Source organism: Patagioenas fasciata, chromosome 4 (genome assembly GCF_037038585.1).
Source record: "Patagioenas fasciata isolate bPatFas1 chromosome 4, bPatFas1.hap1, whole genome shotgun sequence".
Classification (NCBI taxonomy): Eukaryota; Metazoa; Chordata; class Aves; order Columbiformes; family Columbidae; genus Patagioenas; species Patagioenas fasciata.
In genome coordinates, this window is record NC_092523.1 from 34,626,835 (window position 1) to 34,647,943 (window position 21,109).

The 21,109-nt window shown below is 37.7% G+C and overlaps 1 protein-coding gene across 4 annotated transcripts; it reads right to left on the bottom strand.

Moving 5' to 3' along the window:
• Positions 1 to 9,822: 9,822 nt before the first annotated feature.
• CFAP96 (cilia and flagella associated protein 96) lies at positions 9,823 to 21,077 on the bottom strand. 4 transcript variants are annotated; one of them, XM_065837141.2, is made up of 8 exons: positions 20,797 to 21,077; positions 18,312 to 18,500; positions 17,048 to 17,267; positions 14,759 to 14,896; positions 14,595 to 14,670; positions 13,998 to 14,177; positions 11,844 to 12,016; positions 9,823 to 10,036 (listed from the first exon to the last, which is right to left on the bottom strand). In XM_065837141.2, exons 2-8 carry the CDS (start codon positions 18,406 to 18,408, stop codon positions 9,988 to 9,990), a joined length of 933 nt encoding a protein of 310 aa, XP_065693213.1. In that variant the 5' UTR covers positions 18,409 to 18,500; positions 20,797 to 21,077; the 3' UTR covers positions 9,823 to 9,987. The 4 variants fall into 4 exon arrangements, with proteins under 4 accessions (XP_065693213.1, XP_065693216.1, XP_071663696.1 ...); XM_065837144.2 differs by having other exon boundaries at positions 9,823 to 11,506; XM_071807595.1 differs by lacking the exon at positions 20,797 to 21,077 and adding an exon at positions 20,063 to 20,254.
• Between the last annotated feature and the right edge of the window lie 32 nt (positions 21,078 to 21,109).

The following is a 21,109-nucleotide window of genomic DNA, read 5'->3' on the forward strand; positions in this document are numbered from 1 at the left end:
TAATTTACATGGTACTTTTGTATCAATTGTTCCAAGACCAATGCTTTTGGTCTTTTAAGTAATGCTGAAGTGCTGCCAAAAATTTGAAACCTAAAAAGTTCTCTGAAGTATTTAAAAGACATTATGTTGTTTCCACCAACTCAAAAACTTCAGTTTTTCCAAGCACATTTCATCACTTAAAAAAAATCAGACTAGCACTTTTGTTCAGATCAGAAGTATGCTATTGAAAGAAAAGCCCCCATCACTCCCAGTTCCTGCATTTTGGTTCACACCACACAACAGCTTCGGAGTACACAAAGTGGTTTCCCTTACAATGAAATTCAGCTGGAAGATGATCTTTGGGAGGACTACTAATGCACACTAACCATGGATGGGAATTCAGTCCATAGAATCATACTACAGCTAAATAGCCCCTCCTTGAAACACGTGCTAGGTAGATGCCAGGTCCTCCGTGCCAACTGATCTGCTTCTACTGCACCGCACTGCCTGCTAATGCAGACATAGCTTGAAGCATTTATTTCAACTTTCATAGTGAAAAAGTTTCTTAACAGAAATTAAATTACTGACTGTTTAAACGCAGAGATACACCCAGTATTTGTACCTGGCTTCAGATGTTCCAAAGCTCAGAAGTGTTTGATCAAGAATTTTGGTTCTAATTTCTATAAACCATATAAAAGGAAACAACTGGGAAGTTGGGTATAGTTCTGACTTGCATTTAAAATACATGCACTTGATTAAGAACTCTATTTTGGGGGGACTTTTTCACAAGGACAAGATTATTATTTACCTACTGGGTTCAAATATTTATAATAAAATGGTGGAAATAAAACACATTTGTTGACATCAATCCAGCAAACGTTATCTCCAAAGGCAATCACAGTCTGCAGATTTGCCCTTTTGTGTTTCTTTTTTTTTATCCTCTCATCCAAGCAAGCTATTCAGATAACTTCTTTTGAAACTGTTAACAAGAAACTTCCACAAGCCAATTATTCCTTTTTTCTCAATACATGAAGTTTTAAAATAAAATGCATAAAAGCCTTCAGCCTATCCTCAGTACCACCAGCTAAAATCTTTGTCTCCACAGCATATGCTTGATAAGTAATATTACCCACACACTGTCCAAGTTCACAAAGCATTTGCTTTCTAAATATGGTAAGCTCACATTTGTTTTAGCACACTAACTGAATGTTTTTAGTTACATTTGGTCTACCTAATCCTTCCCCTCCTCAGACTAGGGCATGATCCAGTAAAGATTTTAGGAAAGTCTTGCAAGATTGTATATTATATTACTCTGAAAAAAAAATGCTCACTGGCACAGGCTAGGACAGTTGTCCAAAATAAACCTTTAAAGAAACACTGTTTCATACAGTTCATGTGCTGACAAAAGTACAGCTGTTCTGGAGTGACAAAGCCAGAAACACAGAACAGAAACTGTGGAGTCATTAAAAATTATTATTTATTACTCAGAAAACCAATCATTCAGTAAACACCCAGAGGGCTGTGAGCAAGAGGAAAAATCTCTTGCAAGTTTTTCACAGTCTTGGCTCTTTCAGCAGCCTATAAAATCTAAATATTAATTAGACCAGATACACTAAAGAGATATGACTGGAACAATATGTTCAATGGAAAACAAAACAAAACAAAACAAAACAACAGGTTCCATATTACCACAAAGAGCAGTGTTGTTTATGATTTCATACAAAACCTGTAAGGTGTCAGTAAGACTTTACACTTCCACCACAAGGTACAGAAATATTCAATCCATTTGCAAATAGAAAAGAATCTCAGTTTCCCAGCACCGGCTTTGCAGGTAGTGTAATTACAAGGCGCCTGTAGGTTGTGCAGACACCCAAAGCACAGGCATGGGTCGTTTCCTTCAAGCAAGAGTAAATCCCAGAGAGAATCTGACTGCACAAATTACAATCAGTCTTTCATTCTACTTACAGCTCACATAATCTTTTCACATATTGACTATTCAGTTTGTGTATAGAACTCATTCAATCTATTAAATTAATGACATCTATTTAGTAATCATATTTCTGAACTGAAATTTCTCTAATTGGCAGTGACACAATTAACTCTCACCACTGCTATACTTTGCAGAGACTGGGCTTGTAAAAATTTTACTTCTACAGCTTGCACATTTAAGAAAGTTTGGAGTGGGTTAAAACTGTCAAATATGAGACAGTTAACTAAGACACTTTTATTTTGGCTTTTTAATATTTTCCAGGAATTCCATCCCTTTCTTCTGTTTTACTCTTGCAAATTCCCTCAATTTCACTTTCACTGCAAGAATACCCCCTCCTTCCAAACCACAGTCACTTATACAGACAGCTTCTGTTCACTGCTCTAGATCTCTTGACCTCTTTAAGCAAAGCAATTCGAAACTGTATGCAAGTAGGATGAGGTAAAGCATACAATTGTTTCAAAATGAGATTCTTCCACTGTCTACCTTATTATTTATAAGAAAAGCATGTATTACAAGAGCACTCAGAAATGGCCCTACTGTATTAGCCACTGTATAAGGAATAAGAAATACTCTTAAACTGTAGCCCACAGTTTAAAATTCAGACTAAGCAGACAAGGCAATTACAGTATGGAAGGGAAAAGATACAATATAAAGGGTAAATGACATGATAATTGATAAACATTTTGTTCTTTTGCTTTTTTTTAATGTAAGGTTGGTGGACTGAGGTTGAAATGAAGCTGTTAGGGTAACAAAGTGAGAGAAAAAGGCACAAATAACCATTCAGCACAAAGAAAGAACATGCAGTGTAAGATGTGTAAAAACTAATCACACACCAAGACAGCAGCAAGATCTGTTATCAGCTGATGTAGTTGCTGGCTGGCTCGTAACAATTCCTCTCTTCCCTAAACTCCAATGAATTGGAAAACTGACCAGGTAAGGATCCTACATGGTGTTAACAGGATTACTTCTTTACCCCTCTGTCCAAATACAAATTAATGACTACACAACTTCAGGGATTTCAGGAGATACCTTGATCCTAATACAGGATTATAATTCTAAAAATGTTCACTTATTTATTTTCTAACTCATAATTCATCCATCCTTTTCCATTCTCACTATGACTTCTTATGAGATACTTCTCCATGAACACATACACCACACAGCTCTGTTAATTGCCTTTCCTACCTACATCCTATTCACTCCTTATTAACAACCAGCCTTCCTGAACTAAGAGCTACTCTCACTATTGACAGAGTATGAAAGAGTATCATTTTAGAAATGATGCACTGAGATACAGTGCTGTCTCTCCTTACAGGTCCACGAAAATGCTAACGAGGTAAGCCCCTTTATTAAGAGTGGAGTTCTAATGACGCTGTGACATAAAGGCTGTTCTTTGAATGTCACACCTAAACACAGATGTAACTTCTTATGTTTGTTAGCAAAAAATGTACCAGCTATTGCCCTGCTCTAGGTAGAAGTAAGGATTGAGTAAAATATGCTTCACAGTGGTAGCTTCTGGGTAAATAAGCTGTCAAATCAATCATGGTTCTACTGTGGCATGTAAGGGAAAAAAGCAAAACCTTTGAGGCATTCAGACTGCAGTGCTGTACTGGATCTCATTGCTATTTCCTAAAGGCCATTTCATGGCAATTAAATTTCCTAAAAACAACCCTTCCTCCTGAACACTGAAAGGGCTCACACTCATGTTCTCATCACGAAACAAAAAATAATACAAGCTTTTGAAAAAAGGACAATCTCTTTTTTTCCCCAAATTCCAAGGTCAGACAAAAATTTTAAGGGTCTAACCTTAGATCTTAAGTACCAATAACAGAGGATACTGGATACATGGTAAAAATGAATTAGTAGACTAGAACAATATAGTAGTTACACTCATATAGATTCCTACACATAAAATTGGGCAAGTTTGCCGCAATGGTGACAAAATAATTCTCTTTCAATCTTATATCTTAAATGACTCTGCCCTTGATACTTCAGGTGTCTCTGAAAGATGTCAATTCACGTAAATTGACAGTAGCTCTGACTTACACATTGCCTCTCAAGTTAGAGAAGCAAACTGACATCTCCAAATATTTAATGTATTCTGTCCCTATGATCAGCCTGTCAGATCCCAATGCCTCACATACTTGAGTACTTACTGCTATCATGTTTTAATAAACCTGTCTAGGTTGCACCTGTTCAAAGGTCTGTAGAACATGTCCACTCATCATCTCACAATAATCAAGAGGTGACAGCTGTCCCTGTAGCTGATTCTAACATTTCTGTCATAGTTAGGGACACAGACAAATTCAATCAGCTGTTCATGTTTAGCCCACATTTCCCCAAGAAGACCCATGGGGCTATAAAGACCTGAGCCATGCAGTCTCAAGACAGGTTGGCATCTGTTACTGCAAGTTATGAGAACAATGGACTGTTTCCAGATATGTCTCTCTCCTTTTTTATTTTTAAATACAAACAGTGAATGCTGTTGCTCACTCTTTCTGTGAAAGCTGTCTTTAAGAAAAAGACAATCAATGTCAAGTATCACTTATGGAAAATCCTAGTAATCCTCAGCAATTCTTGTACCCTCATATTAGAATAGTAATGCCTACCATTCACCTGACATTTTACATTAGATGATGTTGAAGTGTTTTGTGAAATAAATCCATATTTTTGTGATCTTTTCAAGAAAGGGGAATGTGTTCACCACCAGTTTTTAAAAATATACTCATTCTGCTTTTATTCAAATTATTAGCCTCTAACCATACCTGCTTATTGCAATCATTAAAAAAGAAAAAAAAAAAAAAAAGGAAAAGCAGAATTCTCCTTATGTCTTCAAGAAGAAACAATTTACCTTCCCCTTCAGTGAATGTCTCTTCCATCTTAAAATGACTATCTGTAAGAGACAAGAGACTTAACTGAAACCATAAGACGAAACACAGTTTCACATCCCTGGCTGTTAGCAAACTCTTCCAAAGTTTTCTTTTTTCTGTTTAGCTCAGCAACTCAAGACAAGGGCTGAGCAAGCACAGGGTTTTTCCCAGGCAAAACATTCGCTCAAAATATATCACTTGCCCTTCCCCCAAAGATGAGTGTTTTTATCCAATACACCTTTTTCTGAATATTAAAAATGTTTAGATGTTCACAGCTAAATGACTCTAGTTGGAAGAGGCAAAAAGTTCTTACATAAAGGATGCTTGCTTTCTGCTCCGCTGAGGTGAGACCTGAAGTTTTCTCTGGTTTTGCACAGTAAACCCACCAAGGGAGTAACTTCATGACAAACGACTGACTACTTTGTACATATATTTAGTGAAAAAATACATTTTCAAATTGATCTTCCTCACTTATTGGAACTTGTTCTACAGTTTATACACTCTTCTTGAGGCCTGGAATAGGTACTCTTTTGTCAAAAAAAATATTTACTTTCTCTTTTCAAAGTCAGGTTTTATTTCCATACCCAATTCACTTATTCACAATGCAGAAATTATTTTCCTGTGATGTGACCAAGCAATTACATACTTCCATGCCATGACTTTTGTTCTTTTTTTCACCAAAACCTTTAACGTGAGATCAGGTATCACACTCACCCATTGTAGCACTCCCATCTCAAAAGGGATCCAGTTGGCAGCCCTCAGCTCATTAGGCAAACAATGGTGACTGAGATGAGTGGGCCACCCTAGGTACCACACAAGTATAATGGCATCCACATGGTCCCATTCAGAAACCAATGCCAAAACCATCTTCTGGGGCACAAAGGGGATCTCCACTACCTGTACCTGGAGACTGGGACTGTGCAACAAGGGTTCAGTTGAGAGATTTCTCCCCTGATCCTGCCTTGGTGGCCACAGAAGTCCTGGTCTGGCAAGCTCTCTGAGGAGCCTCCATGTCCTGAGTCATGGGAGAACACAGGCAGCTTGAAAATTACCCTTGAAATACGTACTCTCCATCACACAAGGTGCTGTACATTGTTTCTTTATAGGTTTGTGCTGTCCTTGTTTGTGGGCTTTGTTAAGATGGTTTTTGCGCTTATACATACCAACTGCTCACTGTGGTTTTTTATTTATAAGACTTCCGTTAAGTGCATGCCAAGCTCATCCCTACAGCGTAACTGCTGCATCATATCGCCTCCTCTTTGTAATTTTTGCTTTGCAGATTTTCTTGTTTTCTTTTCCAAAATTGCAATTTGATAAACACAATTTATGAAGTCTGATAAATTCCAAAATATCATCTTTAAAGTGAACATGAGGCTTCTTCTACCAGACTTTTTCCTCATTTTTTACTCTCTGTTCACCATTGAAATTTGAGGCTGAATTAAGGATTCTATCAGCTCTTCCAAGTTAGCTCAACTGCCTCAAAATTCTTAAGAATGCTTCATAAATGTCTTCATATTTTAAATCTGTCATATAAAATTGATACCTTTTGGAAGTTGTTGGCGTTTTTCCTCAAACATTACATTATTCCCCAAGCTTAGTAATAGAGTCTCACAACTAATTGCCTTGTCCTTACTCAGGAAATGGCATGCTGCTGAACAAATCCTGTATCTCAGAATTCTGAGTACTACTTTCCTCATTTCACTTGTCAGTGCTTCCTGAATTTCCTCTACTCATTGCTATGCTTCTGGCAATGTTCAGATGCACTGAATTTTTAGCTGCTGCTCTATTACATCTACTCCTGTCCTTAGTTTTCAGTTTCTTTTCCTGCCCCATCTCTTGTGAAGATTTTTGGTGTTTTTTAACAAGAAGCCTTTTGCATTGCAGTTGCAATTTAGATGAGATTTTATCTTAAAAAGAGGTAAATAAAATATTATGGAAAAGAGTTCATGAGAGAAGGACAGCTACACATATCTCCACTGGCTGCTAACACAGAACTAGCACAAACTGACTGAACCAATTCTTCATTTGTAGCCAATCACTCCACGGCACACTGTTGTTTTCTGTGATTTTGTGCAGTGTTCAACTTCCTGGCACTTCTTTCTGCACTGGAAAATCTTCCTGTACATTGCATAAGAAATCCAAAAAGAACATTCTGTTATTTTTCACTGGGTTTCTTGCTGGGGAAATAGAGACAACCTCTTATGGGTCAATTTCCAGATGTGTTTATATAAAATGAAGTGCACAATATAGTTTATTTCTAAACAAAACAAGGCACTGGTCGTGTTTCAAATAAATATGTACAACAGAATTTAACAATTATCATACTGTTTTCAGGCCAAGGCTTCCATACTTCATTCTCCATTTGTCCCAATTTGTCACTAGATGCTTCTATTTAGGAAGCTGGTTTATTTTCAGTTTTCAAATAGCTGATCTTTTTATTTAACTGCAAACAATAGCTGACAATTCCAGAAGGCTTTTGTTGTCCTTACTGGCTCTTCAGGAATCCGGGAAGCTCACAAGATCATACCAAGAACAGTCTCTATAGCAGACACACCCTCTGATGGTGCAAACAGGCAGCAGAATACCAAAAAAAACCTTCCAACTCATTGTTATTTTTCAGAGTAGATTCATAGTTTCATTATTGAGAACCTTTCTTCGGTCTTTAAACTGGTAGTATACCACATGATTTACTCTCCACTGACTGAGATTCACACATAGACTGCTGGTAATACTAACTTGACGTGTTTTGTATGTCAATTCCTACACGTATCAGAGGGAGAACTCACTGGTCTTAATGGTTCTGAGAAAGATGATGTAATATTCTGAGAAATTTCCACAATTTGGATGGCTTATACCAGAATCATTAAGGGGCTGAGCCTGAAAATTATTTTTACATTTACTCAGTTAATTTTTCTTGCATCACTAGTTCATTCTTATTCTTCTTGCACTGCTTGCCAGCAAAGCCTTCTGCTGTCTTACAGATCTTTCATAGTGTAATAAAGTCTTCCACAACTTACACACAATTTGTAAGTTATCTTTGATAAAACAGCCCGATGTTAAAAAAGCCATACTTGATTTGCTAGCACAGCTTAAGGGCAAGCTGAAATGCCTGTTCAAAAATAAAAAATATTAACTATTAAAAAGCCATTCTCAAAATCTTAAGGGCAAATTTCTGCATCAGTGACTCCCACTAAAAGGTTCTAATTCTAGTTCACACAAGAGTACTGAAGAAACCCCTCTGGAGACAACATCGTCAGTAATGTTAAAAAGGACCCATAAAGACCTCAAAAATTGTAAACAGGGAACATATTACAGTGACAGATTTCATGTTCTGTTAATTACAAATTGTGAACATAAGCCCAAACTTCTTTTTCCCCTTATGATGCCACAAAAAATGAAAAAGAAAAAAAATCTGGGTTGGAAGGTAACTAGCTAAAGAGATTTATTTTTGTTGGTGTTGCGTAATACTGCTGGACTAATTCCAGACATGAAACTCTTCAGCTGTCCCTTGACAGGTGTCAAGTGGTTTCACTAACTTTGTACTTCTGCAAAAACATGTTAGAACTATTTGGAGAGCCTGAAAACCTTGAATATTACAGCTATGCCATTCTTAAGGACTGAGAGTCATGATCCCAACTTAGCTCTTTCATGTACACAATTGCAAACTAACCTTGCAAAATGATGTTCAAATGTACCACTACCAATATCTGTCTCAGCCAGTGGAACTACAGTCTTCCGATGCCATAAGCACGCATGTAAACTTTCAGCATAAGTGTTGAATGGCAAGTCCCATGACTGAAAATTAAAAAAAAACGTCTTCAACATCACCCACAACTAAACTACTTAACCAACTCTATTATAGATTTCACCCACTTTCTCTCTGCTCACACCCCCCCAAAAAAAAAAATTAAAATAACTACAAACAATTCGAATGTGAAATAAAAAGGCTGAGGCTTACTTTGCTCTTTCATCAACAAATCCCACCAGACCCTTACCTCTTATGCAATATTTGGTTTAAAAAATATATAACTTCTACCGATACACTGTCATACAAGCTTTAATTTAAAAACCTGACACAAGTCACATTTAAAATAAAATTAAAACACTTTGACTTTGGTAGCACTGCTTTCCAAAATAAAGTCAATGATGAATGTTAGCAGTTGCTTTTGCAACCAAAGGCTTCCCATGTATGTCAGCCTTACAGGTGCTTTAGGAGAAGCAACGGGGCTTAACAACCTGTGTCTAATTTACAGACTTTATTCACCTGAGCCCCCTAATTAGGTTAGGAGTCTTTCAGTGAGTCTTCTCACACAAATAGAAGTTATTCATAGCGAGCATCTGCTTTTGTATTTCAAGCACAGACAACACAATGTATAATGTTCATATATATTTTAGGAGCTCCAAATATTTTGGTAGGGAAACCTTTCTTTTTTCCCCCAGCAGGATGAAACTACATTCATTGTGATCTCTTTTTAAACAATGTATGTAAATGATAAAAAACGTACCACAGATACAACTGCACTGTAGAGCAAGACTGCCCACAGTCACAATGCATGGAGATGCGTGCAACAAAAAGTTAAGATAAAATAAAATAAAATAAAATAAAATAAAATAAAATAAAATAAAATAAAATAAAATAAAATGTAAGAAGGAGGCACCTGGCACGCAGGCGCACTCCCCTCCCGGCTGTCAACGCTGATTCCGAGCAGGCAGCTGGCGCCGGCCCCTGAGCGATGAGCGAGAGGCCGAGCGGGTCCCCGCCGGGGCTGTGGCAGCACAACGGGCGGTGGGGCAGGAGTTCCTGCCGGGACAGCCCCTTCCCGCCCCTCCACCGCCCCGCGGGCTCTGCGGGGGCTGGGAGGGGGTGGCCGGGGCTGCCTCTGAGAGCGACACTGCGTGTGGGAAACGTTAATTCTCGGTGTTCATCGTTCACATTTCCAAAGTACGGTCAAGCAACAGAGATGAAAATTTGGACTTAATAAATAAATTATCTTAAATTATTTATTATAGCTTTATATTTAGAAACAAAAGATCGCACTCAGAATCATCAGACTGGATTGCCATATATACTTGAATGCCACTTTGCATGTTTTTATTTCCTTTGTTGACAGCTCACAGTCTAAAAAATGTACCCTTCACCTTTTGTATTTAATAAAATGTCAGCTGTGGATTCTTGTAGTTGTTTGAATTTAATGATCTGAAATGTAAATGAAGAGAAACGTATTAGATTTTTGTAGAATATCACTGTAAGTTACAAGAGTTTTTGTAAAAATGAAAAACTGTGGTACACCCACTCCTGCAATTAGATTTAATTACTTGGATCCTCAGGAAGTTAAATTTATTTCAAGACAGCTCTGTGTGAGAACAAGAATCTACACTAGCAAAATCCAATTATAGGATTACAGTCCAAATATCAGAAGATTTCCATTGGAAAGTACATAAAGAACTGTAATTCAGTGGGGAAGCAGATGATGTGAAAAATGTTTTACCATGTTTCTTAAAATCTGTGAGCCTCATACTTAGAGTAAATTCAGCTCACAGTTCTCATTCTATTAAACCTAGTAATAACCAACCAAAGATAAATACATTCCTCGCAATTCTTAGGAAGGAAATAGTAGTGCAGAATATGAAACACCAGTTTTAATTTCTCTCTGTGGAATTTCTGTTGGATATGTGAGACTTTTCTCTTTAAAAACATTTTTAATGTGTCCATCATAAATGTACTGATACTTCACAATCAGTCCCCACCTTTCAATTTTGAAGCCTATTTCATATACAGTTAGGGTTTTTTCCCAACAAAAACATTTCATTTGGGAACATGAGTTTTTATTCTGTTGATAAAACAATAATACAAACAATTATACTGATAAGAAGGCTACTCAGGCCAAGCTACCACTCTTTTTTCCTTTTACTAGTTTAATAACATCTGTGCACAACTCATGGCAGGTTGTGCTTTCTTACATCAGTGTTGGTAGTTACCATGCTTTTTGGTGTACTAAGAAGTTACTTTCAATTCTTTCTTACTTTCCATTAGTAATGAAAAACAAAGTGGAGTAATATGTAGCTTCTGGTTCTGCCTTGTCATTGTAAATAAAAACTTCACACCTGCAACTTAAAAAGTGATTATGCAAATGCCGATACATGGTGAAATAAAGGAAATAGAACAACAATGGATGAATAAGGGAGGTGCATATCTTGGACTTCACATATGATATGTAAAAGGTAAATCACAAATGTGAAGCAGATTCCCCTAAGAGAGTTTTTCAATCTTTAATCAAGTATTTCTAAAATATTTCATGCTACTCATGGAGTATGCAAAATAATATGCTTAACTGATCTACATGCAATCTTAGAAGTCTGCATTTGAAAGTGATTTCTCTAAATAACTAAAGAACAGTCTTGATTTTCTGCTTGAATTATAACAGAGCCAAAACCAGAAAATAAATTTAAGTACAAAGGTTATAGCTTAGTAAGATAAAAAAGTAAAGAATGATGTGCTTATCTATCTAGATACATACACTGTGTACTATAGATCTTGTCTAACATTGTACAGTGAGATGTTTGTAGTTAGAAATCCAATCTGAGTGCCATTGTTTCAAAAGCTTCCCAGGCTTAGGGTACCTAATAACACGTTTGCCAGCAGAGGGAGCCAATTTTATTCTAGAAACTTAACAGAAGACAAAAAACAGAGTTTTGTTTTTAACAGGAACTTTCCTGGTCTTTTTATATTTATCAAGTCAGAAAAGAATAAAAAACAATTTTTCAGTGACATCTGTATAGCATGACCTTGAAGGTCTCTATGATATGTATAGCCTTATAACGTAAGCTGAATTTGCAGAAGAGAGCACGAATAAATTTTGAAAGCCAAGTACCTTATACATTTCTTACCTTTTTGTTAATAATTCATTCCTTCATTTACTCAATTATTTTAGAGACTAATAAACAGCTGTGCTACAGACTTGTGGTAGACAGCATACATGAAACATGAACTCAAAGGAGCTTACCTTGTGACATTCAAAGCTATTACGCTTGTAACGGGTCTGCTTTTTGGGCCAGGAGAAGGATGAAAAATCTTTCGTTCTGTACTACTTCTGAAAGGCTGAGTTTTTTTAGTTATATAAGGTTCAGTGGAATGACTTGGGTAAGGATCAAATGTGCCTCCTTTCATGCCTCCCGGCTGAAAAAAACAAACAAACAAACAACTTTTCAAAGTGCCAATCTACAACATAATTGAGATGATTAAATATTTTTCATGCAAAAGCAAGTAAGAATACTGAAGAACAGACTACATCATATTATATATTTTAAAAATTCTTTAAATCACAATGGAAACTTTAAGGAAAATTTTAGTTATTATTTTGATTAATTCTTAGTTTAAAATGTTCTTTTGTAAGTCTACATTTTGAGGATAGGACCTTGAAAATGTGACAGAAAAAGTAAAAACATAACTAACTGAAATGAGCTATGTTGTGGCAAAAGAAGGGAATTCCAGTGTCACTATTAGTTTACTAGTACACCTCCATGTTCAGTACTGGTGCAGGGATTTTAATGTACAGCAGGGCTCAGGCATTATTATCAACATGCTTTCTGACATACAGGATTGAATACAATATTGGCTTTTCCCGTAATGTTACATCCACTAGTACTACAAGAGGGGCAAATTTTAATTAAAAAACATGCAGATACCTGATTAATTCTTTGCAATCCCCTAGTACAGCTAAACCCCACAGTCTGCTGAAGCTGCATTCCTGAAAAGTGCAGCAGTAAGTGATTCAACCAACAATAAAGCAACTTTTCCTGTAAGAATTTATACAGCATAAAGTATGCAGCAGCTTGGGTAGTACAGCTAATTTAAATATATGGGAAAAGCATATATGGTGTGAAGGATGCGGTGCATGGAGCAGGATCACCAGCACTGGCGGCCAAACGAGGTGCTGAGTTGTTACCAGCTAACATTTCTGAACAGATTTCCATTCTCAAAGATCTCAGCTGCCTCATCTATGAGTCCGAACACCCAACACACTTATTCATGTGTAAGCATTTTTGCTGTCTCTTTCTGAACAGTTATATTTTTCTTGCTTTCATCATCTTCCTCAGATGAATCGATGTCAGTCAAGTCAAGGGTGAAGGACATCACGATAGGAAAAGAGTGGTTAGCACAGTATTAAATGATTGACAATGGAACTCCAAAATGAAGAGCTGAAAAGTGACAGATTAAGGGGTGTTACTGTATTGAGTATCTGGAGTCACTGAAGAGAGAGATATTTATGCAGCTTAATCCCATTTCAAAGTGAAATTAAGTTTTCGCCTAAGGAGAATGGCATAAATTGAGTATCTCATCTCAAAAAAATATATCAAGATGGAATGTTTGATGGAATGGGAAAATATCCATTTAGCTTTTACGAAATAATGACACTAAACAACTGGAACTAATGAACTATATTCCTATATAACCTTCATAGTAACGCCAGGCTTTATTTTTTATGCCCTCTAAGCCCTTCCACGTATATTTATTCCTACCCTTTTCCTCCTTTTCTCCTAACTACTGAGGAGTTGGCAAATTCTAAAGTGGATTCCAAATTTGTGTCTGCTGATGAACAAGCAACAGGTAACTCCTGAGTTTATTGTGCAGCCTTTCCCTGAGCAGAGGGACTAACCTGAGCTTTTCTGCTCCTTCCAGCCATCCATTCCCATGACACTTCTGGGAATTCTCTTTTAAATGTTTGTCTATATAGGCTGAGAGCAATTAGCAGGTTCAAAAATAATGAGTGACTGACAAGATTCCAAAATAGGACAGTATTTAATTTTGCTACAGTAATCTAGTCTTACTGTCATTTATTGCATAACCTTCTGCTTTGTATCTTTTTATGGTCTATGCAATCAACTAACTGTATGTTAACTGCACTACACAGATTTTTAAGAGAAACACTTTTTTAGGGTACATGAAACTGGTTAGTAATTGTTGTTCAGTCTAAAATGATTCCATTGCTTTGTAAATTGAAAACAAAGTAAATGGAATAATATCTTTTCTAATAAAAACAAGACATTATTAGCAAACCCAAGCATTTATTTCTATCCTATGTACTGTAAGCAAAGCTTTTAACAGGAAATATCTGAACACTTATCTTTTGCCTCCAGTAGCTAAAAGACAAACTAACCTTTTTAGCAGGAGAAGGTGGTATGAAAGGTGCTGCAATTAGCTTCTCTGTAAGTGGTTTCTTCAAAGGTGGCAAAGGTTTGTCACTAAAATAGGGATTCTCATCAAAATACGCCTGGGGATATAGATTTAACTTGAAAGGCCCTCCTTTAAGCAACCGTATATGTTCCTCTCGCGCTTTCTGTAAAACAAAAACTTTGAAAGAAACAATCTTGAGGATTTTTACTGTAGGTTATTCTAAGGGAAAAAAGGAAAGCATTGGAATTTAGTCTTGGAGAATGTTCACTCTAACTTTCTTTGCTCTTGTTTGATGATGGGGGTATTTTATATACCCACCATGTATAACTGAACATAGCTTCACTGACCAGGAAGCACAACAATCACTATGAAGGTATGGTAGGAAAATGTCAGGAAAAGCGCTGTGCATTAAAGATGTGTCTAACAGTATTGTATACCTGTATCTTGGGCATATACACATACACGCTTGAAACTTCTGCCTGCCTGCATCCCAGCTGTTCACACTTGGGTGGGCACAAACCACTAACTTTTAGGTTAACAGCCAATTACACTAATATATAATAAAGACAAATATTTTTACCTTTGCATTTATTCTTTCTACTTCATACCCATCAGCTGCATGAGGATATTGTTCACCTATGGTAAGGTTTGGATAACTGTGAAAACAAAATGAATTACTTAGATATTCAAAACTCAAGAAACATTTAATAAAATACTCTGCAAGAAGAAATATTGTGAAGTTACCCATATCCAGTTCCTTTCTTTCCTGGATTAGTATAAAAATTCTTCCCAGGAGGAACGTATTTTTCTCTGCCCCTCAGTTGTGGAGTGAAGTACGGAACCGGACCTCCTATGGTTCCATAATAGGTGCCAAGTCCACATCTAAAAATAGCAAATGAACACATTAATTAATGTTTTGCAAATATTTCAGGCTTTCCATATCTAGGAATGCTAAACCCAAGTAAGCAGAAAACCCAAGCAAAAAATACATCTCAAGAGTTAAACTTAAAACCAGATAGGGTCCACTGTCCATGGCTCTACTACTACAGCAATTCCGTGTGCAGTATTATGGGCAAAAAAGAAACAAGATGACAGCAGAGATGGAGTTTTAAGGAATCATAATAATATAAATATGCTTAATAAAGGTTGTTTTAATTTCACACCAACAAGGTGAAGTAACAGTGGTAGAGACATATTCACAAGCAGAGACCCAGAGGACAGGTTAAACAGGCTTGATGCTTGATGACAAGAGGACAGTCTTTCCTGCAAGTTTACAGAGAACAGTAAGTTACTGTGATAATGGAGTGGCAAGCAACGTTGGGTACCTGTCTGAAAGGGTATTTTTCTGAGAGATGTTAGGACTAGTTAACTTTCTGTCTTGTCACAGAAGGAAAGTAAAAGGAGGCACAGCTCACATAGAAGAAACACCTCTGCCTACAAAGCTGCAGGAATTTGTAAAGGCTGTTTTTCAAAGACCACGTTGGAAATCAGTATTTGCTGACAAGCATATGACATGCTCTCAAAGTACATGATCATACAGCTGCTAAAGGAGAAAAGCACCAAGACAAACTAATGAAATAGCTGAATGGCAATTTGGTCCACTAAGCTGCAGCTACAGTGGTCAAAAAAAACTCCAACCAGCCAACTCTCTGTCCCCATGTCCCAAAAACCCAAAACAACAACAACAAAGTAACAGGGGCTACTGTCTGAGATCTGGCAACTACTCCAGATAATCAAGGTAATCTCCTTTGCCTGTACTGTCTCCAGTTATTGTGGGGAGAGAGTAAAGTGTCTCAATGAGTTCCTACTTAAAAGGGCAATTAACGAATACTGACATGACTAGGATGCCAAGATAACATTGTCATCTTTGCACAGAACACTAACCTGCCTGTTCATTACCCTCTCTTTATTTAGGGACTTCATATATCCATATATAGAAAAAAACAAGCAAACTGACAATGCACAGACAACCTTTATAGCACATGAATATCCAACAGAAAGCTTACACACTATGTCTTACATTCCTATTAAAAGCTAAGATGTTTCTGTAACACACCCCAGAACATAGCTAATCCTTGCATCCTAACATATGGATAAAAAATAAACAAGAGGTTACTCTCCAAACTTTTCAAAAGCAAAGCTGCAGAAAGATACGACTAAATATCACCATGAGACTGCAAGAACGAGGCCCTGTACACAGACTGAATCTTCTTGTCTCATATTGCAACAAGAACAAAACAAGATTGTACAGTTATAAATGCCTAACCAGGCTCTGTCTGGTTTCACATGTGAATGATAATAGTTATATGACCTCAATTGCACTAGTGTCATTTTGTCATGCAATTAATGTTGTGCAAATAGCAAAGATGCATTCATTTTAATATTTTCCACATATTCCTCAGCTCTGTAACATCTTCTGATCATCTGATAGGATAACTGGTATTTTTTCTAGCAAAAAGATAATGGATATGGATTTGCTGAGTGGAAAACATTGCACATGGATAATGGCCCCTTTTCCTACTGTCTGTGCAATATATATGCCATCTCTATTTTTGAAGGCTCAGAAATGGGAGGGAGAGATATTGTATCTGACAAGCTCCAACAGATTTCCTCCTAAATCAAAATGAAATATTCATTTGTTAATTATCCACACACTTTCCCCATAGCCATCTTCATTTTCATTGAAAACAAAACGCTAAAGGGTAAGAAAACTGCTTGGAGGAAAAAAACAAAAACAAAAACAAAAAACTGAACAACCAAAAAACCCAAACAAAACCAAAACATAAAAAACACACAAACAAATACAAAAAAAACACAACCCAGTAATTACAAGCAAGCATCAGGACCTGATTTCTACCTGCATTCAGCCTTACCTGTGTTGCTGCTCACAATTCTTTGCTCAGCACTAATGCTACATTGTATAAAACAATACCGTAGTCTCATTACAAGCTTTATAAGAAACAATCTGTGAAAATCAGCTTTAGCATACAGAAAATAAAAAAGGGCAATTTAAAACATTTTCACAACACTTACGGCCATTTGTCTCCGTTACTGGGAATGAAAGCTTTGCCCAAATTCTTCTTTGCTTCTGCCAATCTATAGCGTCTCCTTAGCTGAACAGGGTCTGAGTAGGCTTCACCTTCGAAAATCCTCACAAACTCAGGATCAAAATAACCTGCCTGCAGAGCTGACATTGTTTTTGTCCCCCCAGGTAGCATCTGTCTGTTCTTGGTCGCAGCTTCATTAAAAGGGCCTTTAAAAAATAAGCACTGTAAATAACTGTTCAGTGTTAAGTGCTTCTCTTAGCCTGCATTAAAAAACTAAGGTCTGCATCTGGGCAGCTCAAAGAATATGCTACAGAGCATTTTACTTGTAAATCGTGCTTGTAAATGGTTGTGTCTGGAAGACAATGCTTTGAGAAGGTATTTGTAGCACTTAATTTCAGTTTTCTACCCCATGCACTTGCTTTAAGGCAATGGAGAGAGACTGGTTACTCCAGACTACAACCCACAGCTAGAGCTGATGCCTATTTACATACTACGAGTAACACTTCAGAGGAGCATCTCTCCTTCCCACTGAGCATAGCCCAGCAGAATAGATGAAGTGCCTTTGGTTGGGTTTTGAAAGCCCAGCAGCTCAGTGTGGCAGAAGCATATCAGCCAGGGTTCTGGTGGACATGTTCATCACTGACACAACACCACAGAAGAAATGTCTGTATTGAGAAGCCAGGATTATTTTGCTTTATCACTTCAAAGCAGCTACTGAGGGTTAAACTCCGTAACCTTACTAATTGCAAAAAATACCTTTCTCCATGGGTATTCCAGCTAAACAAGAAAAGGAGGACATTCTTTAAAAAGACAAGATGGGGAATCTCACACAAGTCAGCTCAGAACAGAAAAAAAATTGCAACACTGATTTTAAAATACTGACAATGTAATTGCCAATAAAATAAAATAAAACCTGCTGAAAGAGCACACAAAAACCACTATTGTTTTTCACAAAAGAAGGAAAATACTGGCTACTTGCAGATAATTAATATGAAAAATAAATGTATACACTAAAATATTTTATCAGCCTATTATGCATATGTATTTTTCAGTTTTACTGGATTTTTTCTTTCTTCAACATATTCATTCCAACATATCAAGCCTTTCTCTTAATAGTACAGACCTGAACAAAAAATATGCATGAAAAAACACTTTCCTTTAGCAAATAAAAAATAAAATTAGAAAATAGTGATTCTGAAAGTAAATGGATACTAGGGCTGGTCTCTATCATAGTGATTAAATGTACTTACGCATATAACATGAAACATATTTATCTCCGATGGTGACATAACTCATTTCACTGAAGAGGCCAATCCTCTCCATATCACTTTTCCCTTCCACGGGCATGGCTGGATCTATGTGACAGTGCACTGCACTAGAAAGGGTTGAAGTATCTTTGTTTATTTGTTCTGCTGCAAAAGTCTATAAGCAGTCCACACCTGTAAACAAGAAGTTTATTTAAGTAAAATGCAAGAAATTTTGGTTAACAGTGTTAGCAATAAATATAATTTGAAGAAAGTAATCTACAATATGATTGACAGCTTTGGTGCTCATAAGACAAATGGACTATTTGGCTTTTAGACACCGCTGTATCTCCTCTACTAAACAAATTCAAAACATGAGCAGAGAGAGAAAATCAAACACATTTGCAATAGAACTGGAACAACTTATTTAATTCATATAGTTCGGGTCAAAATTTTATAATGGGTATCTTCATGAAGATTACTAAGATGACAGGTTTTCATGGCATTAACAGCTAGTGATAAAACATGCTGAGCAGCCTCCTTCTTCATCTTGTGCGTCGCCTCTAGCAATAGTTTTCAGTCACTTTCTAATAATGGTACAGAAGGTCAGTGTACGTACAAACCTGGGGTAAAACATAAAAGTGCAATTTTGGAAGCTCTCTAACTACTCCAAGACCTGGTCATGGTAAATATCTCCAATTTCTTCTTGTTTTTAATGCAAATGATTTACAGTAAATATAAGGTTTTCCTCATCATTGCTGTCATTGAAGCCTGACAGAACTGAGGAAAATGCCTGGTCAACAAGCGTAAGGAGCTCAAGGGCTTGAATAGAGAGCAGGCTTAGTACAAGGATTACCAGGGATCTGATTCCCAGGAGCAGAGATGGGAATCAGAATCAGCTAGAGGATGAACTGCCTTGAGGAGGAGAACAATGATGTATGGTTAAGTTCACCAGGAATGGAAATTAAGTTCAAATAAATTGGTTAATATACTAGGAAAGCTATTTTTGGAAAGTCATTAAATATAAGAATTATCCAAAAATTCAAGGTTATGTGAACAAAGAGCTGGAGTATCTGTGTCCATACAGCACAAAAGAGAGCAGAGAAGCTAAGACATTAGGGTGGAATACAGATTAAAGACAATATAGATTGAGCCCCATGTTGGTGTTAACTATGGGGGCAAAGGCAAGATGGAAGAATGAAAATAACTTGGGCAGCAGAGAACTCTGAGAGATTAATATTACACATTAGCTGTACCTGGCACAGGAGCACAGAGTAGAAAAGCAGCAGCATAGCAGTTGAAATATACATAATAATATAGATTTTATGTCTTTTATTATACGGAAAGGCTAGCCACATTTTGCTTATGCTCAGCACGCAGGATGAACAGCATACAGAAGTTTTAAAAAATTCAGAGCAACTTTTTTGCAACATGCAGAGGTTCACGCAGCATAAGATGCAGCATACCTTCATTAGGTAAAGTCAGTACTGTTCTTTGATTATTGGCAAATCTACACGTTGAGTAAGGACCCAAAGGGCAGGTAATAACAAATAGCACTGAGACCACAGAAACCTGACCCTTGGACACAAACTTAAGGGTTCACTGTTATGAAGCTAGTTGGCATTAATGATGAGGAAGCTAGGAATAATTTATTAAAATTTATCAAATCTATTAAAAAAAAAATAGACCTAGCAATAAATTCCACAGTGTAATAAAAAGATTGTTGATCAAGGGATTAATGGGAGGGATTTTTGGACCTCAGCAGTTCGATGCAACTGAAATGTTAACAAGGTGGACGAGCCTGGCCCTGAAGCAGCAGTATGGTGGGGCAGCAGGGCAGGCTGGCACGAAGCTGGAGTGTCTCCCAAGGAATCTGTACGAAAAGTGAGGAAATACCAGCACTTCGCCACCAAGCACTGATGCCAAATAAACTGGATTAAGTACAGCTGTGGTTGCCCAAGCTAAAGAAATCTCAACTCTGCACACTGCCCCACACTGCCCCACACTGCCCCACACTGCCCCACAGCCCAGCAGTGAGTGCAGCTGCACCACAGGGTGCGGAAGGCCAGTGAATCACAGAATGATGGAATTGTTTTGGTTGGAAAAGGCGTTCATGATCAGAGAGTCCAACCGTTAACCTGACACTGCCAAGTCCACCACTAAACCATGTCCCTAAGAACTTCATCTACGTGTCTTTTAACCGACTCCAGGGATGGTGACTCCACCACTTCCCTGGGCAGCCTGTTCCAATGTCAGACAATCCTTTCTGTGAAGGAATTTTTCCTCACATCGAATCTAAACCACCCCTAGCACAACTTGAGGCCATTTCCTCTCATTTGTTACTCAGGAGACCAACCCCCTCCATGCTACAACCTCCTTTCACGTAGTTGTAGACAGCGATAAGGTCTCCCCTTAGCCTCCTTTTCTGCAGGCTAAACAGCCCCAGTTCCCTCAGCCGCTCCTCATCAGACTTGTGCTCCAGATCCCTCACCAGCCTCGTCGCCCTTCACTGCGCTCTCTCCAGCACCTCAATGTCTTTCTTGTAGTGAGAGGCACAAAATTGAACCAAGAGGGCACCGAGCGGCCCGTACTTCCCGGAGCCGGTACCTCCCGCGCACAACCGTGCGGAGCTGCTGCCTGCCCTCCGTTGGTGCCGGTTGCTCAGGAGGTGGGAAAGTCCAACCGGCGGAGGGGGGGCAAGTCTCCGATTGTTCCCTCCCCGGCTCCCTGCTTTGGTACAGGCCAAGGCGATGGCTACTGTACCGGGGGCGGGGGGGGCGCAGCGGTTCCAGTTGTCACGTGAT